General features: G+C 40.5%; 3 protein-coding genes across 4 annotated transcripts; all 3 read left to right on the top strand.

The window, feature by feature from the left end:
* Nucleotides 1–732: 732 nt before the first annotated feature.
* LOC307259618 (speriolin-like protein) lies at nucleotides 733–1,778 on the top strand (the record flags this gene model as incomplete). The annotated part of the gene is made up of 4 exons (XM_080039558.1): nucleotides 733–742; nucleotides 860–1,072; nucleotides 1,161–1,285; nucleotides 1,446–1,778. 4 exons carry the CDS (start codon nucleotides 733–735, stop codon nucleotides 1,776–1,778), a joined length of 681 nt encoding a protein of 226 aa, XP_079895684.1.
* A 1,026-nt stretch (nucleotides 1,779–2,804) lies between these two features.
* Nucleotides 2,805–7,739, top strand: smpd5 (sphingomyelin phosphodiesterase 5). Of its 2 annotated transcripts, XM_080040167.1 has the most exons (9): nucleotides 2,805–2,955; nucleotides 4,019–4,756; nucleotides 4,865–5,245; nucleotides 5,378–5,453; nucleotides 5,570–5,710; nucleotides 5,831–5,920; nucleotides 6,021–6,084; nucleotides 6,217–6,376; nucleotides 7,130–7,739. In XM_080040167.1, exons 2-9 carry the CDS (start codon nucleotides 4,124–4,126, stop codon nucleotides 7,235–7,237), a joined length of 1,653 nt encoding a protein of 550 aa, XP_079896293.1. In that variant the 5' UTR covers nucleotides 2,805–2,955; nucleotides 4,019–4,123; the 3' UTR covers nucleotides 7,238–7,739. The 2 variants fall into 2 exon arrangements, with proteins under 2 accessions (XP_079896293.1, XP_079896292.1); XM_080040166.1 differs by having other exon boundaries at nucleotides 4,019–5,245; nucleotides 7,130–7,738.
* A 517-nt stretch (nucleotides 7,740–8,256) lies between these two features.
* malsu1 (mitochondrial assembly of ribosomal large subunit 1) lies at nucleotides 8,257–16,259 on the top strand. The gene is made up of 4 exons (XM_080040107.1): nucleotides 8,257–8,581; nucleotides 15,058–15,233; nucleotides 15,322–15,403; nucleotides 15,524–16,259. The coding sequence occupies exons 1-4, from the start codon at nucleotides 8,302–8,304 to the stop codon at nucleotides 15,676–15,678; spliced, it is 693 nt and encodes a 230-aa protein (XP_079896233.1). The 5' UTR covers nucleotides 8,257–8,301; the 3' UTR covers nucleotides 15,679–16,259.
* The last annotated feature ends 770 nt before the right edge of the window (nucleotides 16,260–17,029 follow it).

The following is a 17,029-nucleotide window of genomic DNA, read 5'->3' as shown; positions in this document are numbered from 1 at the left end:
TTATTGCAGAAACTAAAAATTGCCCAATTGTTCTTCACAGGTCATATAACATCATTAAGTTTCAGTAATTAACTACACAAAATAAAGGGAAAAAAGTACTTGAATCACTATGCAACTATGAGGTTAAACTACCAGTAAGCTACTGCAAAATGTAGTACAAGCTTAATTACATGTAGACTATGAGTGAGTAGTGAACTACTCACTAACACAGATGCGTTTATAATCTATAGAATGAATGCACTTGGTTTAAAATATATTTTGTATTGCATAGTCTGATAACCACTCACTTTGTTATGTATCTTAAAAATATACACACAATTATAAACCTTGAGAGAGCACTCGTGAAACCCAAGTTCACTGCCAGGTAGCCAAATTAAAATATCAAGCTTAAACAAATGGGGAACTGTGAAAGAAACAAAAGTAAGAAACTAGATGAGCATTAAATACACAAGTCACAGTAATATACAATAAATAAAAAGACGAGTCAAGTATAATCAGGATTACCTCCCGTATGCTTAAAAGATTTAAAATGTGTTAACCACTCAGCATATTTTATTTTAAAGAGCAGAAATGTAGCAGTACACCCAGGCCAAGAAAATCTTTCAGTCAATCCTAAAACATATTGTGTGTCAGTGCAGAGGCTAAAACAGGCGTCTGCACACCTGAAGCTGTTTGATACATTTTAGATTCAGAAAAGTGAAAGGGATGTTGGGATAATCGAGGTGCTAGAAGATGAAAGCATGTAAGGTTTCTGTGTCTTTAAATAATCCCCTCTCTCATGATAAATTACACATGAAATCTTCTTTTTTGATGAATAAAACAATAAACATGAATAACATCTTCACTTTGTTTTCATCAGTTTGCTCATCCCCTGTAACAAGACCATCCGGCCTGTGGCAAAAGACTCTGGACGAGAGACACTTCAGAAAAGCTTTGCAACAACCCAGACAGGAACACAGATCCTCATCCCCCGTCGACTTAAGGTATTTCGTCCAAAACTCGATGCACACGAACCCAAGTGACAGAACAGAGTCTGAAAGCTGCCACGCGGATATTCCTCCTGAGATCAGAGGTGAGTGCCCCCAACAAGCGCCCTACACAACAAGCGCCCCCAAAACTGATTTTCCTTTGTTGATTTTTTCAAATTCTTTCATTTAAAGGTCCGGTCAGGCTGCTGGGAGAGATTGCCTATCAACTGGACAGGAGGGTTCTGTCCTACATATTCCAGGCCCAAAGGAGGCTCTATGGGTTCACACTGCTCAATATACCAGGGAAGATAATGGAGGTAAGAGGACCACTGATTGTGGACAGTTCAGGAAAAACCTGCTGTGCACTGTACAGATAAGAGATTACATCTGAAAAAGGTGTAAACCTTTACTTGTTCATAAAAACAATACGTTCTATGACGCAGAAGGAAGTCACAAGTCATTCTTCCTCTTTTGCAGGTAAGTGCCCACCCGCTGACTGGAAAGGTAGATGAAGGCTATCGGCTTCATCTGGCCAGGAGGTACGCAGACCTCATGGAGAGGTTGAACCAGCTTGGGTATCAAGCAACACTTCACCCTCCCTTCACTGAGTTTATCGTCAACACCTATGGAATCCTGAAGGAGAGGCCCGGCGAACATAGCAGCCAGGCGATGGACTACAATAATCCGGACTTTTTAAAGAAGCTGATAATGACCATAGCACCAAGCAAACTTCAGAAGGACCTGCTGCTGGTGCTCAACTGCCTCTGCAACATGGCCGCGAGAGATAGAAAGCAACTCATCCTTTGGTAGACTGTAAACAACAACCAAACTGGCAAATTCGCACCCCCCCCCCCGCCCCCTTTAAAGTCGGACGTATACACTGATAAATGAAATGATATGATGCATTATTAGTGTGGCGTTGGTTTTGTGCTCCCAGAAAAAACAAGCCTTCCTATAGTTGGTTAAGACCACAAATGAATATGATGTTGCTACGTATTTGCTTATGTACACTTTGCATGGTAAAACTGCAGGCAACTTTATTGAAACCATAGACATAGAGCATTCAGTTCTTCTCAAACTGATTTAATATAGGCCTACAAAGAAAATGGTTAAACCTGTAAAGAGACATTTTGCAGTGGTGTATTCAACCAAGTCGATTACAAAATAATGGGGCAGTATTATTTCATTCTCATTATGGACCTTCTTTTGGAAAGAGTGCTGTTCAGTTAACAAGTGATTAGTCTTGGGTTGGAGTAATATCACTTGAGAGACTAAAGTCTATCATCAGGAGTTTATTATGGGCCTTCTTGTTCACTCACTACACTATCCAACGGTTCCAGCAGGTGAAATAATCCTTATTATTAATGTATTGTGCAGTAGCCTTGCTACACATGCTCTTGTTGCTTTATTCTCACTATGCAGGGCATTTCTGGTACAAACTGCATGAATGTGAGTGAAAATAACAACATTCTGACAAAATAGAAACAGACAGATTTTGCAAGAAGCATGATAGGCTACTCTATTCATCCGCAAAGGGATATTGTATTGTTGCAGTAGGCTAACTAATAATCCAAAATCAAATGGTACTATGTGTTACATAATACAAAAAAAATGGGATATAAAATATTTTAAAATTTTCCCTAAATCCTTAATTTAGGCCAATAAATGTGGTACTGCTTCCCGCCATTACTGCATATTTATCTGAAAATACTATGCAAAAATAACATTGATAACAGACTGCTACTGTTAACAGGGTGTACCCATACCACCAGGTAAGGTCACGCGTCCGACACTATGACAACGCCTTGGGGGCGTGGCTTTGGGAGCAGGGTGCATTTATGCCATTATGCTCTTGAAGAAATCTCCTCACTGAACTATCTCTCCCGTTGAATATTTGTTATTTTAATAAAACATGCATTGAAGTACATATTAGTGGTTGCTTGCTGTGCGGGTTCACCAGGCGGTCTGTCCCGGCTCTTGTGCTAAGGTAAGACCATCAGGGGCTGCCACGTTAGCTGAACGCTGCTACGTAAGCTAGCTACGCAAACACCACAGTGACCACGCAACGTACATTGTTAATACCGGACGTATTAAGTATGAAGTTTCACCAACCAGGTGCTATAACAACACAGCAACGTTATGCAATCGTTTACTCCCAACGTCAATATAGGTTTGAAAGGCTAAATCGTTTACAGTGAGCTTAGCTGAGACCCCAACTAACCGTCCACCGAGGAGTCTCAATGAAACAGAAAGGTAGTACTACATGACAGTTGAAGTTAGGGTCGTCAGCTTTGAATGGGGTCTTTGCATGAACATATGATGGACCTATTATGACGATTCGGGTGTTCCAGGCTCTTTATATGTCCATGGTTCCAGGTTTTAAACTTCCGGGTTCTGTTCTGTCCTATTTGGTCCAGCTTTAGTTCAGGAGTCAGTGACAAAAGTGCGACTGGGAGTGAACGCTTGAACAAACTCACTTAAAGGGCAAACTCGAACCAAAGTAGTTTTTACATTATGGTGTGACTTTTCATAGCAGAATATATAGTATCCAGAGTCAGACCCCTTGAATTTAAGTCACTATATCACACGTTGTGAAAGTAGGAGATTTAACTTTAAAACATATTTTGTTTGTAAGGTTTTACCTTTGACACACCCAATGACCCAAGTCTATGACTGATATGTGCATTGTGAATACACATGACTAAGGTGTGGTGTTCAAACAGGCTTTTTAATGCAGTGTCTTCTCACCAGTGGCTAGGCTGTTGACACCATGTTTTCCCTTTGCCACTCCTAAACTGATGGTGATGCAATGCATTAAGCATACACAAGTCTGATTTCCCCTTTGCATCTGACTGCATTCTGTTCATGTCAGTACAGCTGTCAATTGCTTCATATAATTTCAGAACTGCATGTGTAGGTATCGCATCATCAGTATGCATGAATGTGAAAGTAAAAGCAAGTGATTCATGAGGGGGCCTCAGGGTAATGTGTATATTGGTTGTTGGAGTAGAGCCAAGTTATAACGTTTTCAATTCTTTCTCCTGTCTTAGTGTCCAGTGGAGCCCATGACAGAACGACTGCAAAAGAATGAGGAATAAGATCTGGAAGTCCTTATCTTTTTTATCCTGATCGTTGCGTAGAGAAGGGGCAGAGGCATGGCCCTGCGGACTTCTCCATTTCCTAATGGGTTTGTTGCAGGCATCCATGCTGTGGGATGGGCATTCATCCTGCCTTGTTTCTGGTTTCTTGATCGCCTCATTGCTGTTTGCAAGTCCACCACCCTGGAGAAAACCCAGAGACAGGAGCAGGAATGTTACCTCCAGCCCCTCAAGGTCTTCTTCGGCTCTATAATCTTCCTGATAGCTTTTCTCCTTGCAGCCCCCTTTGCCTTCCTTGGCTTTCTGCTCTGGGCACCTTTGCAGGCCTTCCGCAGGCCCTTTGCCTACCATAGAGAGTCGCCTTCCTCACCAGAGAGGGAGACACACAGGGGCTTTGAGCTGGTAGGAAAGGCATCGTTTGGATTTGCCACAGCCAACCTATGTCTGTTGCCTGACAGCCTGGCTCGTTTCAACAACCTGGGGCACACCCAGCACAGGGCAACGGCTATTGGTCAGTGCATTGTGCATGGTGTGTGCAGACCCCATATCCGCATCTTTGTCGACTCACCCAGCAGCTGTGCGACTCTAAGCCCCTCCGACAGCATACTCCCCGCGGTCAACTCATCTTCAGATGGGGCACCTGAAACGCAAGCACAGCCCCCAGTGGGTCACCATTCGGACTCAGCTGAGGTATGTGTTTCGATATCACAGTCCAATAACCATGTGGTTTGTTTGCCCTGCGATAACACAGAAGAGTCAGTGACTGAGCCAACTTCTCCCATTCTGAATTCCAACCAGAACTCCAACCAGCAGGGCCGAACAGGTCACTGTAGTGCTCCCCAAACTTTGCTCTCCCAGGGTCTCCGCCCGCAGGACAACATTCCCTGGGAAGTGTCCTCATTGTTTCCAGCCAATGTGGACATAGTGTGCCTAGAGGAGGTTTTTGATAAAAGGGCAGCGCAGAAGCTCATCCAAGCACTAAGACCTGTGTTTGGACACATACTGTATGATGTTGGTGTGTATGCGTGCCAGCCACCGTGCAGCTGTTCTTCATTCAAGTTCTTTAACAGTGGCCTGTTCCTAGCCAGCCGATTCCCGATTCTCGAGGCCCAGTACCACTGCTTTAACAACGGCCGTGGGGAAGACGCACTGGCTGCCAAGGGCCTCCTTTCTGCTAAGGTAACTTGCATTATACATGTGCTAAGCCACTATCAGTTATTTCTTGTCCTTTTTGTTTTGCAGAATGTATATACTGATTACTTTGTCACAGTATGAACACAGTTCAAATGTGATCTATTGATATTTTTTCAGGTGCTTATCGGGCGGAATCAAAAACAGAGGAATGTTGTTGGCTATTTAAACTGCACCCATCTTCATGCGCCAGAGGGTAAGCCAGCCTTACTGATGTGGTCCGCTCTGGTTAACTCACAATTGTGCATTATTCTTTAAGAAGCAAAGATAAGCTAGGTCTGCGACTGGCTGGTTTGTGTTTTCTTTAATCAGGGGAAGGAGAAATTCGCTGTGAGCAGTTGAGCATGGTAACCAAGTGGATTGGCGATTTTCAAGCTGCAAACAAACAGCCCGACGAGGACGTTGTTTTTGATGTGCTCTGTGGAGATTTTAACTTTGACAACTGCTCACCTGGTGCGTTTATGTCTCTGAAGATTTTATATTATTTCATATCATTACATAATCATACAAAAAATTTCTCCCATAAATTGCTTTTTGTATATAATTATTCATATATGTTTTAATTGTGTCTAGATGACACCCTGGAACAGAATCACTGTCTGTTTGAGGAATACAGAGATCCATGCAGGGCAGGGCCTGGAAAAGAGAAACCCTGGGTCATTGGTGCATATAATTTTAAACCATTATACTACAGTTAACACTGAAAAACGTGCAAGACAAATGATGACAATTCATTGGTTATTTAATAGTTTTGCATCTTAAGGTACTCTGCTGGAGCAGCCCACGTTGTATGAAGATGACATTAACACTCCAGAAAATCTGCAAAGGTAAACTCTGTTCCACTTTACCAACATTGTGTAGAGCCACTAATGTGATAAGACAAGAACACCTTTGTACTCTCTGTTTATTCTCCGGAGATAACTGAAGACCAAGTCTGTTTTCACTGTGTGTCTGTGTAGGACTTTGGAGAGAGAGGAACTGAGAAAGCAGTACATCTCCCCTCCTGTTCCAGCAGAGGGCCGCCCGTTGGTTTACCCTGAGACTGACGAGCCTTGGATCGGACGTCGGATCGATTACATCCTGTACCGCGAAAGCTCCCTTTCAAAGCACTGCCAAACAGTACGTGTCCCTGATGGTTTTTACTATTTCTTTCACTCAAGTGAAGTGACGGAGAAGCTCAAGGCAGTGTGTGGAGCAGACTGCTGTGCTCGCTAGGGTGAGAGGAAGAGTGTCCCGAAAATCTACATGGTTTTTTGTGATGTGATTCGTGTCAGGTTGCTCTATAGCAGTTTTTAACAAGAAATTAAGACCAGAAAAGTAGTATAATAGGAGATCTTTAAAGCAGAATAAAGCAATATATTTTTGTTAATATACATTTTACATTGCTCTATATTTGTACAGCAACACAGGTCTCTGTGCGCTCTGCAGTAAGCAGCAGAGAAACTTTTTTTTCTGGGATCCTACAACCCTTTATCCAATCAGGAGAGAGAACTCTAAAAAGAAGCGGGTCTCTGTGCCAGGGAATGCAAACGTTTACCCTCCTACAATGGGGAGCAGGTAAAAATCCTTCCCAATGTTTGTTTTATCAGTTTTTAATTGTACTTACGGATCTGAGGTGACGCTAGGTAATTCGCTGTAGTGGTATCTGTCAAAGACCGCTGCACGTTCATGTGGTGACATTGGGAAGAGGGAGTGGACTGGGAAGAGTGAAGTTAGCTAAAATGATTACATCGCACTTACTTCTGCTTTCAGTTGCAGTGTGCAGGGCTCTCCGAGCCACCGTAGAAAAATGTCTTACAACACAAGTCATCCCCCATTGAGGAGAATAAAGGATTTTTTTTTAGAACACACACTGTCTTTGTTTCCATCTAGGAAATCGAAGAGGTGACCTTTGTAACCCAGCTGGCAGGCCTTACGGACCATATTCCTGTGGGCTTGAGACTGAATGTCATTATGGACACTGACCGTTCGGCTGAATAAGGACCAAAGTGACTGCACGTCAAGTTCACACAAAGGGAACAACACACTACACAAACATGTACATTGCTCGGTTGCATGTTTATACTTTGAATTTACGATTTCAATGACTATGTACTGTCCAATAAGATGACACCTCAGGAATATATATTGATTTATTGACATTGTATAATGTTTACAATTTTTATGTATCTAGACATCTTCAGGCCAGCAGTATTGATTTCTTAAAACTATGTGTTTTTCAATCACAAATTTTTCCTACAGATATAAATCTAAAGAGTTAATTGTGTACCATGTCTCCTGCGTTTCCACCAGTTATAGTGCCCAATTTGTGTGTGACACAGCAGAGGTTATTCACCACATACAGCTTTACAGCAACAACATTTCACTATCTCATTTGAGCAATTTTCTGCACAGAGGGTCAATTTACAAAGCAGGAGTGTATGAAATATCCAGAGATTTTTTTTAATTAGCACATATCAAACATGATGTTTTGTTTTACTGATCATAAGCAGAATCTCCAGGATGAAGCAAACTCACAGTTCAATGTATAATCCTTACTTGTGAAATACAGGTTTCTAATATACAATATCACACAATATATAGATTTAAAAAAAAATGATGAATATTTTTTAACTTCAACACATTATATTATGACATTTTCTCAGATTTTTACAATCAATTGATATTTTTTCGTAACAAAAAAATCACACCTTATCAAATAAAAGGTTTTACATAATGATGTAGATATAGTGTAGACATGAAATATCATGGGGAAAAAACAGATAACATTAATGCAAGAGCAAGTGGCTAAAGTAAATTGTATTCAGATAAGACTATTAAGTTTTGGGGCATTTGGGCTTTTTTACTTTTTATAAAGCATTTTTTAAATACATACCATTTGCAGTCGACAGGGGGAGAGTTTGCTTTAGTTTAGTCCCAGAAACCAACGAAGAAGCTGTAAAACCAATCAAAAGCCAAGGACGAGGCTTGCTTCCTGTTTTTAGCCCATGGTAGACCCGTCCGTGTTTAGCACTCCACCGAATGTGATGTACTAAATTAGAATCATGACTTTTATCAATTGCTCTAAAAAACTGGTATCATCTGTGTTTAAAAGTTGCGTTTTGCTAGAGCAAAGGTTTGTTTTTAGAAGCACGTGTTCGGTCCCCGGAGCTCGTCACAGTCTGAGATTGCCTCGACATTTGCCTGTGAATGTCTCCAGTCAGCACCGGTGGCATCATATACCCACCAGTCCCATCGACAACAAGATATTATATAAACAGATGTGTAGTGTAAGCAGTGATTCAAAGATGAGCACTGGCCTGTTTCAAGAAGACTCACATCAGAGTAAGTAGCAGTTATTCGATCAATCAAGTTTCCCATTTTTATGCAGTCAGAATCAGTTCAACAATTGGACAATGTTCAATTCATTTTTTATGATCTTTAGAGTGAGAAGTTGCTTTCCTTTCTTTACTGTAAATAACAGAAAGCCGAATGTCTTTGGTTGAACCAAACAAGGTATTCTTATTTGAAACTTTTCTGAAATGTAATAATAGCCTAAATATCATTGAGAATAATATTTTGCAGTCTAATGGAAATTATGGTTGCGTTCCGAATCGCATACTCTTTCTTTTTTCTATTCTACATACTACATCCGACGATAAAAAGAATCTAGTTAGGATGCAGTAGGCATACTATTGGGACATACTTTACTCTCTTATTTCATCATAACATTGCGCCTTGATCTTGCCTCTTGCTTTTATATCCGTCGCATCCCCGTTTGTTTTCATAACATGGACCTATAGGCTTCGTCGATGTTACGTCACTTCACGTGCGCACTGGATTGTGGGTCAGAATCGCCCAAATAGGATGCACTTTTCAACACTAACAATCTTGGCCGCATGAAGTAGACCATCCGGGTATTCTAACCATCCTAAATCTGGCCACAAGAATCGGGACATCCTAAATCTTTTTTCTACATACTATATAGTAGAAAGTATGCGATTCGGAACGCAACCTGAATATCTTTTTTGTATTATTATTATTATTATTATTATTATTATTATTATTATTATTATTATTATTAGGGCCCGAGCACCGAGTGGTGCGAAGACCCTATTGAAATCGGTATGATTTTTATTCCGACTCGTTTTTGACACTTTTCACCCCCTTCCCGTCCTGCAATAGCTGAAAATATTTTGAATGCAGATCAGACCTGCAAAAAAATTGAAGTTATCGTTGGTTTCGAGACCGGGCCAAAAAAAACGGCGCCCCCTGTGGCCACAAACAGTTTTTCAGGAAATGCGTGCTCCTGGGCCAAAATCAACAGGAAGTCGGCCATTTTGGATTAAGTGCCTAAAATCATAGGCCGTGTCCGGACTGCCATACTAACGTCCTACTCATACTCATTTTGACTGCAATTTGAGTATGTGACGGTTGGGTATGTGAGAAATTCCCGGATGAGTACTAACTTCCGGGAACAACCGCCCCACAATGCATTGGGTCAATTCTACCCGCCCAGGAAAATTAAATATTTTCGAGCAAGTTGCTAGGCAACAACATTGTTTGGGGTTCCGCGATCTGACAACTGTACGTGCAGTCATTCATAAACTCTTACAATAGATAAGAGATGAAGATAAATACCTAACAACATTAGAGTCACTAAGTGAAATCAGGGTTCAACATAACTTTTTTTTCCTACTGGCCCGCCGGGCCAGTGGATCCGAGTTTTACTGGCCCCTTGTATATTTTCACTGGCCCTGCACACACTTTTTTTTTCTTCATAATTTAGTGTCAATAATTATAATACCTGTATTAGAAAAATAAAGAAAGATAACCAGATCTAAAGAAATTTAGATTTGGTTATTTTTCTTTTAGTTAATTATATGAAATGTTGATATTGCTCATACACATAATATAAAACCAGGCAAACATATTGAATTAGAAGCCTACAACTGAAAGTATGTTGAAAGAGTCGGCCAGTATTTTAAAGTCCAGTAGTTTGATGGTTGTTTTTATTCTTGAATTTGGGCAGTTTAATGAATAGTTCACCTGCAGAAGTCATGTTCAAACATAAAAAAAAAATAAGAGATGAAGGTCTGATCATTCTTTGTGGTGTGGTAGGCTGTTTTTATTACTTTCTCTATATGCATTAGGGATGTGAATGTGTCGACCGAATGACCGGTTTTCCACTTGCGCTCAAGTTGACTTTAAAAATAGAATAGAAATCCGAAAATCAGTGGGTTATGCAGTTTTTTTATGGGAGATTTCACTGTGTACGGTTCACGTCTGGTCGTGAGCGCGCTGCAGGAGTGTCTCTTCTCCATGAAGTGTCAGCTTCACATAAGAGTCCGGTGTGGGTCGGGACCATTTTTTCAAACTATTGATTAGGTTTATTATATTGAGTCTTAAATAAACACTGCTTTCATTCCGACTCTCAACGCGCATTTCAATGAACCATGATGTAGTCTACAAAAAGATACTGAACTGTGATTGGCCAGTCACTGGCCCGGGCGGGACAGTGACTGGCCAATCAACTTGCCCTGCATATGATTTTACTGGCCCCGGGCCATCTGGCTATACGTTATGTCGAACCCTGGAAATGAGTGAAGTGAGTCTGATAGTGGAGAGAGATTAGAACAGATCGCTGTTCCACACACCGCGGCTCGTCCAGCTCAACTCACAGACAGCTGAGTGCTGTCTGATGAGCCGGACAGAGAGCGTCGGAGGGATCCTCCGCCTCAAAACATAATTATTATAAAACAAGAGGTCTAAAACACAGATGATGAACACAGGACTGTAAAAATCTAGTTCAATATCTAACCTGTAGAGGGCGGTTATAAGCTTAACAGTGTCTAAACTGCCTGAATCTTATAAGAAGAAGAAGAAATTCTTCATTGCTTGAGTATACTTCAACTGAGAACGTTTCGACGCAGCTCGCATACACAATCGATCTTTGAGTAGAGAGTATGCAGTATATAGATGGTGAGTATGTAGGATGTAGGACGCTAGTATGGCAGTCCGGACACGGCCATAGACATTATAATGTCTATGCCTAAAATCGCCATATTACATCATTTCGCATTTCGACGAAAGGCTCCTAGAGTTTTTACGGCAGGGCCGTCAAACCACTGCTCAAGTACTCAAGGCGCTTGCCCGATGTTATATTATGGAAAGATTTCAAATTTTGCATAGTACCAGGGAGTTAAAGGGGGTCAAAGTTGACGTACACATCACAAAAAACGAACCTCATGAAACTTTAATTCATCATAACTCAGGCTGTGTTATACCTAGCTGCACCAAATTTAAGACTGCAGGATTGCAGAGTAAAGTGCACACATAACAACTTTTTGTGCAAAAAAAAATACGATAGGGTATGTCCTCCGACATGGAAGATGATATACCCGAAAGCTCGTTTTATCCGGAACTACCGTCTTGCAGCACCGGCGCCTCATTCGCCAAAAAACATCAAAAACGGACCTCATGAACCCTTTAATTGATCATAACTCAGGCTGTGTTACACTTAGATGCACCAAATTTTATACAGCAATGTACAATCCCAGTACAAACAAAAAAGCCTCTTGACGTCCCGCCCCAAAATCAACAGGAAGTCTTCTATTTTGACGTATTCGCCCAAAAAACAGGAAGTTGGCCTAACTCCACCATACATGGGTTGCGTTCCGAATCGCATACTTTCTACTATATACTGTAGTATGTAGAAAAAAGATTTAGGATGTCCCAATTCTTGTGGCCAGATTTAGGATGGTTAGAAGTACCCGGATGTCCTACTTCATGCGGCCAAGATTGTTAGTGTTGAAAAGTGCATCCTATTTGGGCGATTCTGACCCACAATCCAGTGCGCATGTGAAGTGACGTAACATCGACGAAGCCTCCATATGAAAACAAACGGGGATGCGACGGATATAAAAGCAAGAGGCAAGATCAAGGCACAATGTTATGATGAAATAAGAGAGAAAAGTATGTCCCAATAGTATGCCTACTGCATCCTAACTAGATTCTTTTTATCGTCGGATGTAGTATGTAGAATAGAAAAAAGAAAGAGTATGCGATTCGGAACGCAACCTTTGTCTCTCATCTGCTCGCAGTTTTAATTAGTATTATTATTATTGTCAAAAATCCCCTTGTGCTCTTGGAAATTGATTGGACTGCACACTAGAGCTGCAACGATTAATCGACGAATCGATTATTAATCGATTATTAAAATAATCGCCAACTATTTTGATAATCGATTAATCGTTTCGAGTAATTTTTTAATAAAAAATGTCAATTCTCTGATTTCAGCTTCTCAATTGTGAATATTTTCTGGTTTCTTTAATCCTATTATGACAGTAAACTGAAATATCTGTGTGTTTTGGACATAACAATGGGCTTTGGAAAATTTATCAAAATTTTTCCACCATTTTCTGACATTTTACGGACCAAAACACTAATCGATTAATAATCGATTAATCGAGAAAATAATCGACAGATTAATCGATTATCAAAATAATCGTTAGTTGCAGCCCTACTGCACACACAATCACAGGTGTCTGTCTATATTATGTATTAATCTGTTGATTATCTTCCCAATCAATCTAAACCTGACAAAATGTCTTCAAATAACATCTTTTGTCCACAGATGTTAAGTTTAATGTCACACTCTTAAGAGTTTGTGCTTGGAAAATGCCATTTAAATGACTATTGTTCAAATAGTTCCGTGGTTTTCTGTCAATTAATGAATGCTTAATTGGTTCAGGTTCAGGCTTTGTGAATTTTGATTGCTTTCTGATGTTTAACCAGGACAATCGAGATTAAAGCTGGGATGGAGGATTTGGGGATAAAATGGCAGTTGGGATAGAGATTCGAATCCAAATACAATCATATGAAAAAGTTTGGGAACCCCTCTCAGCCGGCATTATAATTGACTCTGCTTTCACAAAAAAAATATAAAAGTGGTATGTCTTTAATTTACCAGGAACAGCTAAGTACTGGGATGTTTTCCAAACAAAGATTTTTGAAAAGCAGTATTTGGTTGTATGAAATAAAATTAAATGTGAAAAACTGGCTGTGCAAAAATATGGGAACCCTTGTGGTTTTGTTGATTTTAATGCCTGTAACAGCATGTAAAACTGATGACTTTAAACACACAGTTGGTTGGATTATGTTGTTAAGCCTTGAACCTCATAGCAATGTCTGTTTAATCATGAGAAAATGTATTTTAGGTGCCTAAATGCAAGTTGCACTTCTCTTTGACTCTCTGCTGAAGTGAGACAGAATGGGATAATCAAAACAGCTCCCAAAAGATCTGAAAAACAAAGATTATTCATTGTCATGGTTTAGGGGAAGGCTACAAGAAGCTTTCCCAAAGGTTTCAATTGTCAATTTCTACTGTAGGGAACGTTGTCAGGAAATAGAAGGACACAGGCACAGTTGCAGTTAAACCCAGGTCTAGCAGACCAAGAAAAGTACAAGAGCGGCATATGCGGCGGATTGTGAGAATGGTTGCACACAACCCATAGATCACCTCCAAAGACCTGCAAGAACATCTGGCTGCAGATTGTGTATCTGTACATGGTTCTACAATTCAGTGCAATTTGCACCAAAACATCTGTATGGCCAGGTGATGAGAAGGAAGCCCTTTCTGCGCCCACGCCAGATACAGTTGCATGGAGTATGCAAAAGCTCATTTAGACAAGCCAGCTTCATATTGGAAGAAAATGCTTTGGACTGATGAGACAAAAATTAAGTTATTTGGTCTTTATAAAAAGCAGATGTTTTGGTGCAAATTGCGCTGAATTGTTGAACGATGTACAGATGCACCATCTGCAGCCAGATGTTCTTGCAGGCCTTTGGAGGTGATCTGTGGGTTGTGTGCAACCATTCTCACAATCCTCCACCTATGCCGCTCCTGTTTTTTTCTTGGTCTGCCATGCCTGGGTTTAACTGCCACTATGCCTGTGTCCTTCCATTTCCTGACAACGTTCCCTACAGTCGAAATTGACAATTGAAACCTTTGGGAAAGCTTCTTGTAGCCTTCCCCTAAACCATGACAATGAACAATCTTTGTTTTTCAGATCTTTTGGGAGCTGTTTTGATGATCCCATTCTGTCTCACTTCAGCAGAGAGTCAAAGAGAAGTGCAACTTGCATTTAAGCACCTAAAATACATTTTCTCATGATTAAACAGACAGTTATATGAGGTTCAAGGCTTAACAACATAATCCAACCAACTTTGTGTTTAAAGTCATCAGTTTTACATGCTGTTACAGGCATTAAAATCAACAAAACCACAAGGGTACCCATATTTTTGCACAGCCAGTTTTTCACATTTTATTTTATTTCATACAACCAAATACTGCTTTTCAAAAAATCTTTGTTTGGAAAACATCCCAGTACTTAACTGTTCCTGGTAAATTAAAGACATACCACTTTTATATTTTTTTTGTGAAAGCAGAGTCAATTATAATGCCGGCTGAGAGGGGTTCCCAAACTTTTTCATATGACTGTACCTCAACCGCTCCCCTTGTTCTCTTTGGTCTCGCCCCTATGGTCCCAACACCAACAAAGTCGTGCCACAGTGAATGGACAGTCCCAACAGGGAATCGGAGCCTCGCTCCGATTGGTCAAAGTGTACAGCTCATGTTAACTTTGACCAATCAGAAATCACATACCCCAGCTTTAAGTAACTGTAATGGATTAGGTGCCTTATTCACCGTGACCTACATAACTTTAATTGTTTTCAGCACAAATAGCATATCACTATACACAAGTCGACCACGCACTGTAGCGTTAACAGACTAAATGTTTTGCTCATTGTTTTTCCAGGATCTCCAGAAACCTTCACTCTAGACGTGCTGGTGGCTCTTCTTCGTCAGGAAAATGCAGTTGACATCTGTGTGATTAAAGTACAGCAACAGATCAAATATGCAGAGTACTTCATCGTTGTCAGCGGTGTATCGCCGAGACACCTCCGCGCTATGGGACTTTACGCCATCAAAGTGGTAATTACCTTTCATGTGTCTCATTGTGAAACGTCGAGCAACCTGTGTTTGATGTTAAACTCACACAGAGGATGATTCTTTCCTGCAGCACAAGTTTATGAAGAAAGATGGAACACCTAATGTCAAGATTGAAGGAAAGGATACAGACGACTGGATGTGTATTGACTTTGGTATGTAGAACTCCTTATTTCCTATCTTCTAATGTTCAAATGTTTTGTATACTGATGATGATTGCCACTAGAGTTGCCGGTGGGTAGTGTTCACTTTGCTCCTGCTCCTCTCTGTCTCAGGGAATATGGTCGTTCACTTCATGCTACCAGAGGCTAGAGAAGTTTACGAACTAGAGAAACTCTGGACTCTGCGCAGCTATGATGAGCAGCTGAAGAGCATTCCTGCTGAGACGATACCAGAAGATTTCATATACGACATTGAAGTCACAAAGTGACTTATCTTTCTAAGCTGTCCACAGACTAGACTACTTATTTGTAACTTAAAGCCCAGTTCAGACCAAAGATTCGCCTTGCAACTGCTTGCGACGAGACGGTTTTAGAACGTCGCGGGGGAGAAATCGCAACGCTGTGAACTGCTCGTTGCAGCGCGTTGCAAGCCGTTGCAAGGCGTCGCAGAAGATTAAACATGTCAAATCGCAAGGTCCAGTTTTAGAACGTCTCAACCATCTCGTCGCAAGGAGTTGCGAGTTGCAAGCAGTTGCCAGGCGAATCTTTGGTCTGAACTGGGCTTAAGACGCATGCTTTGCTATCCCTGTGAGAAGTAATAAAAAATGTTCTTCCTTATTTTTAAATTATCTTTGGACAAAAAAAACACAGTTAAGGAATTTATATCACACAACAGCTTTACTTTCCAAATTCCTCCCCAAATAATAATCACTAACTACACCTTTGCTATTTGACCATTACCAGGTAGCAGATGGTATTTGTTAAACATGATTTATGTTTGAATGATTTTTGAGTCTGCTGAAGAAAATGTGTATGTTGTAACATATTTTGACAGTTAAAAATAAATTATTTTAATACAATTTTAGATGTCTTTTAAATTATTATCTTCATATATCCTATTATTGTGAAAGGGTTTTTAGCTGGCCAAATATGCATTTTTAGTTGTGTAAAGACAAGTAAACACATATCAAAAGCTTATCAACGTACTTTGAGTCTTTTTAACCAGCTAAATGCCTGGGAGTAGAAATCTTGCATTCAAATTTCAAGCAGTACATGTTACATCATTATTATTATTTTATTTTTTTAAATGCATTTTCAGCATGTTTTTTTTTTTGGGGGTGGGGGGGCATTTTTAAAGTTTTATTGTATAGTATAGAGTTGAAATGGGGTGACAGAGAGAGAGAGAGGGGGGATGACATGCAGTAAAGGTCCATGGGTTGGATTTGAACCCGCGACCACTGCAACGAAGGCCGGAGCCAATATGGTACACGCTCTAGCCACTACACCACCGGAGCGCCCCATGTTACATCATTATTAAAATTATAAGTACTTGTAGCTGTCCCACTGGCAGAGTGATATTTTTAACAAAATAATGACAAAATATGCAGTAGAGATACAATTTCATGAAAAGGAAGTATCCAAGAATGTAGTTCAACTTGCACCTGTAGTTCCAAATCACTTTTATGTCTCCAAATCAAGTTTCAGAAACAATCTTCCAAAGGTGTGTTTGTGTGGGTGGGTGGGTGGGTGGGTGTGGAAGCCACTCAAACTAGCTATTCCATTTGATGCTTTCAAACCAAATCAGTTGTAACCAATTACCCCATACAGGCCAAAGTATTC

The sequence above is a fragment of the Ammodytes marinus genome (genome assembly GCF_949987685.1).
Source record: "Ammodytes marinus genome assembly, chromosome: 13".
NCBI lineage: Eukaryota > Metazoa > Chordata > Actinopteri > Uranoscopiformes > Ammodytidae > Ammodytes > Ammodytes marinus.
The sequence above is the reverse complement of the archived record's forward strand: the minus strand, read 5'-3'. Positions and strand labels throughout refer to the sequence as shown.

Bases quoted from the DNA above. Each gene is read 5' to 3' on its own strand.
- smpd5 (XM_080040166.1), top strand. From the start codon at position 4,124: ATGGCCCTGCGGACTTCTCCATTTCCTAATGGGTTTGTTGCAGGCATC. The intron at 5,454-5,569 runs GTAAGCCAGCCT...TTCTTTAATCAG, and splicing joins CCATCTTCATGCGCCAGAGG to GGGAAGGAGAAATTCGCTGT. The intron at 5,711-5,830 runs GTGCGTTTATGT...AATTGTGTCTAG, and splicing joins CTTTGACAACTGCTCACCTG to ATGACACCCTGGAACAGAAT.
- malsu1 (XM_080040107.1), top strand. From the start codon at position 8,302: ATGACTTTTATCAATTGCTCTAAAAAACTGGTATCATCTGTGTTTAAA. The intron at 15,234-15,321 runs GTAATTACCTTT...TCTTTCCTGCAG, and splicing joins GACTTTACGCCATCAAAGTG to CACAAGTTTATGAAGAAAGA. The intron at 15,404-15,523 runs GTATGTAGAACT...TCTCTGTCTCAG, and splicing joins CTGGATGTGTATTGACTTTG to GGAATATGGTCGTTCACTTC.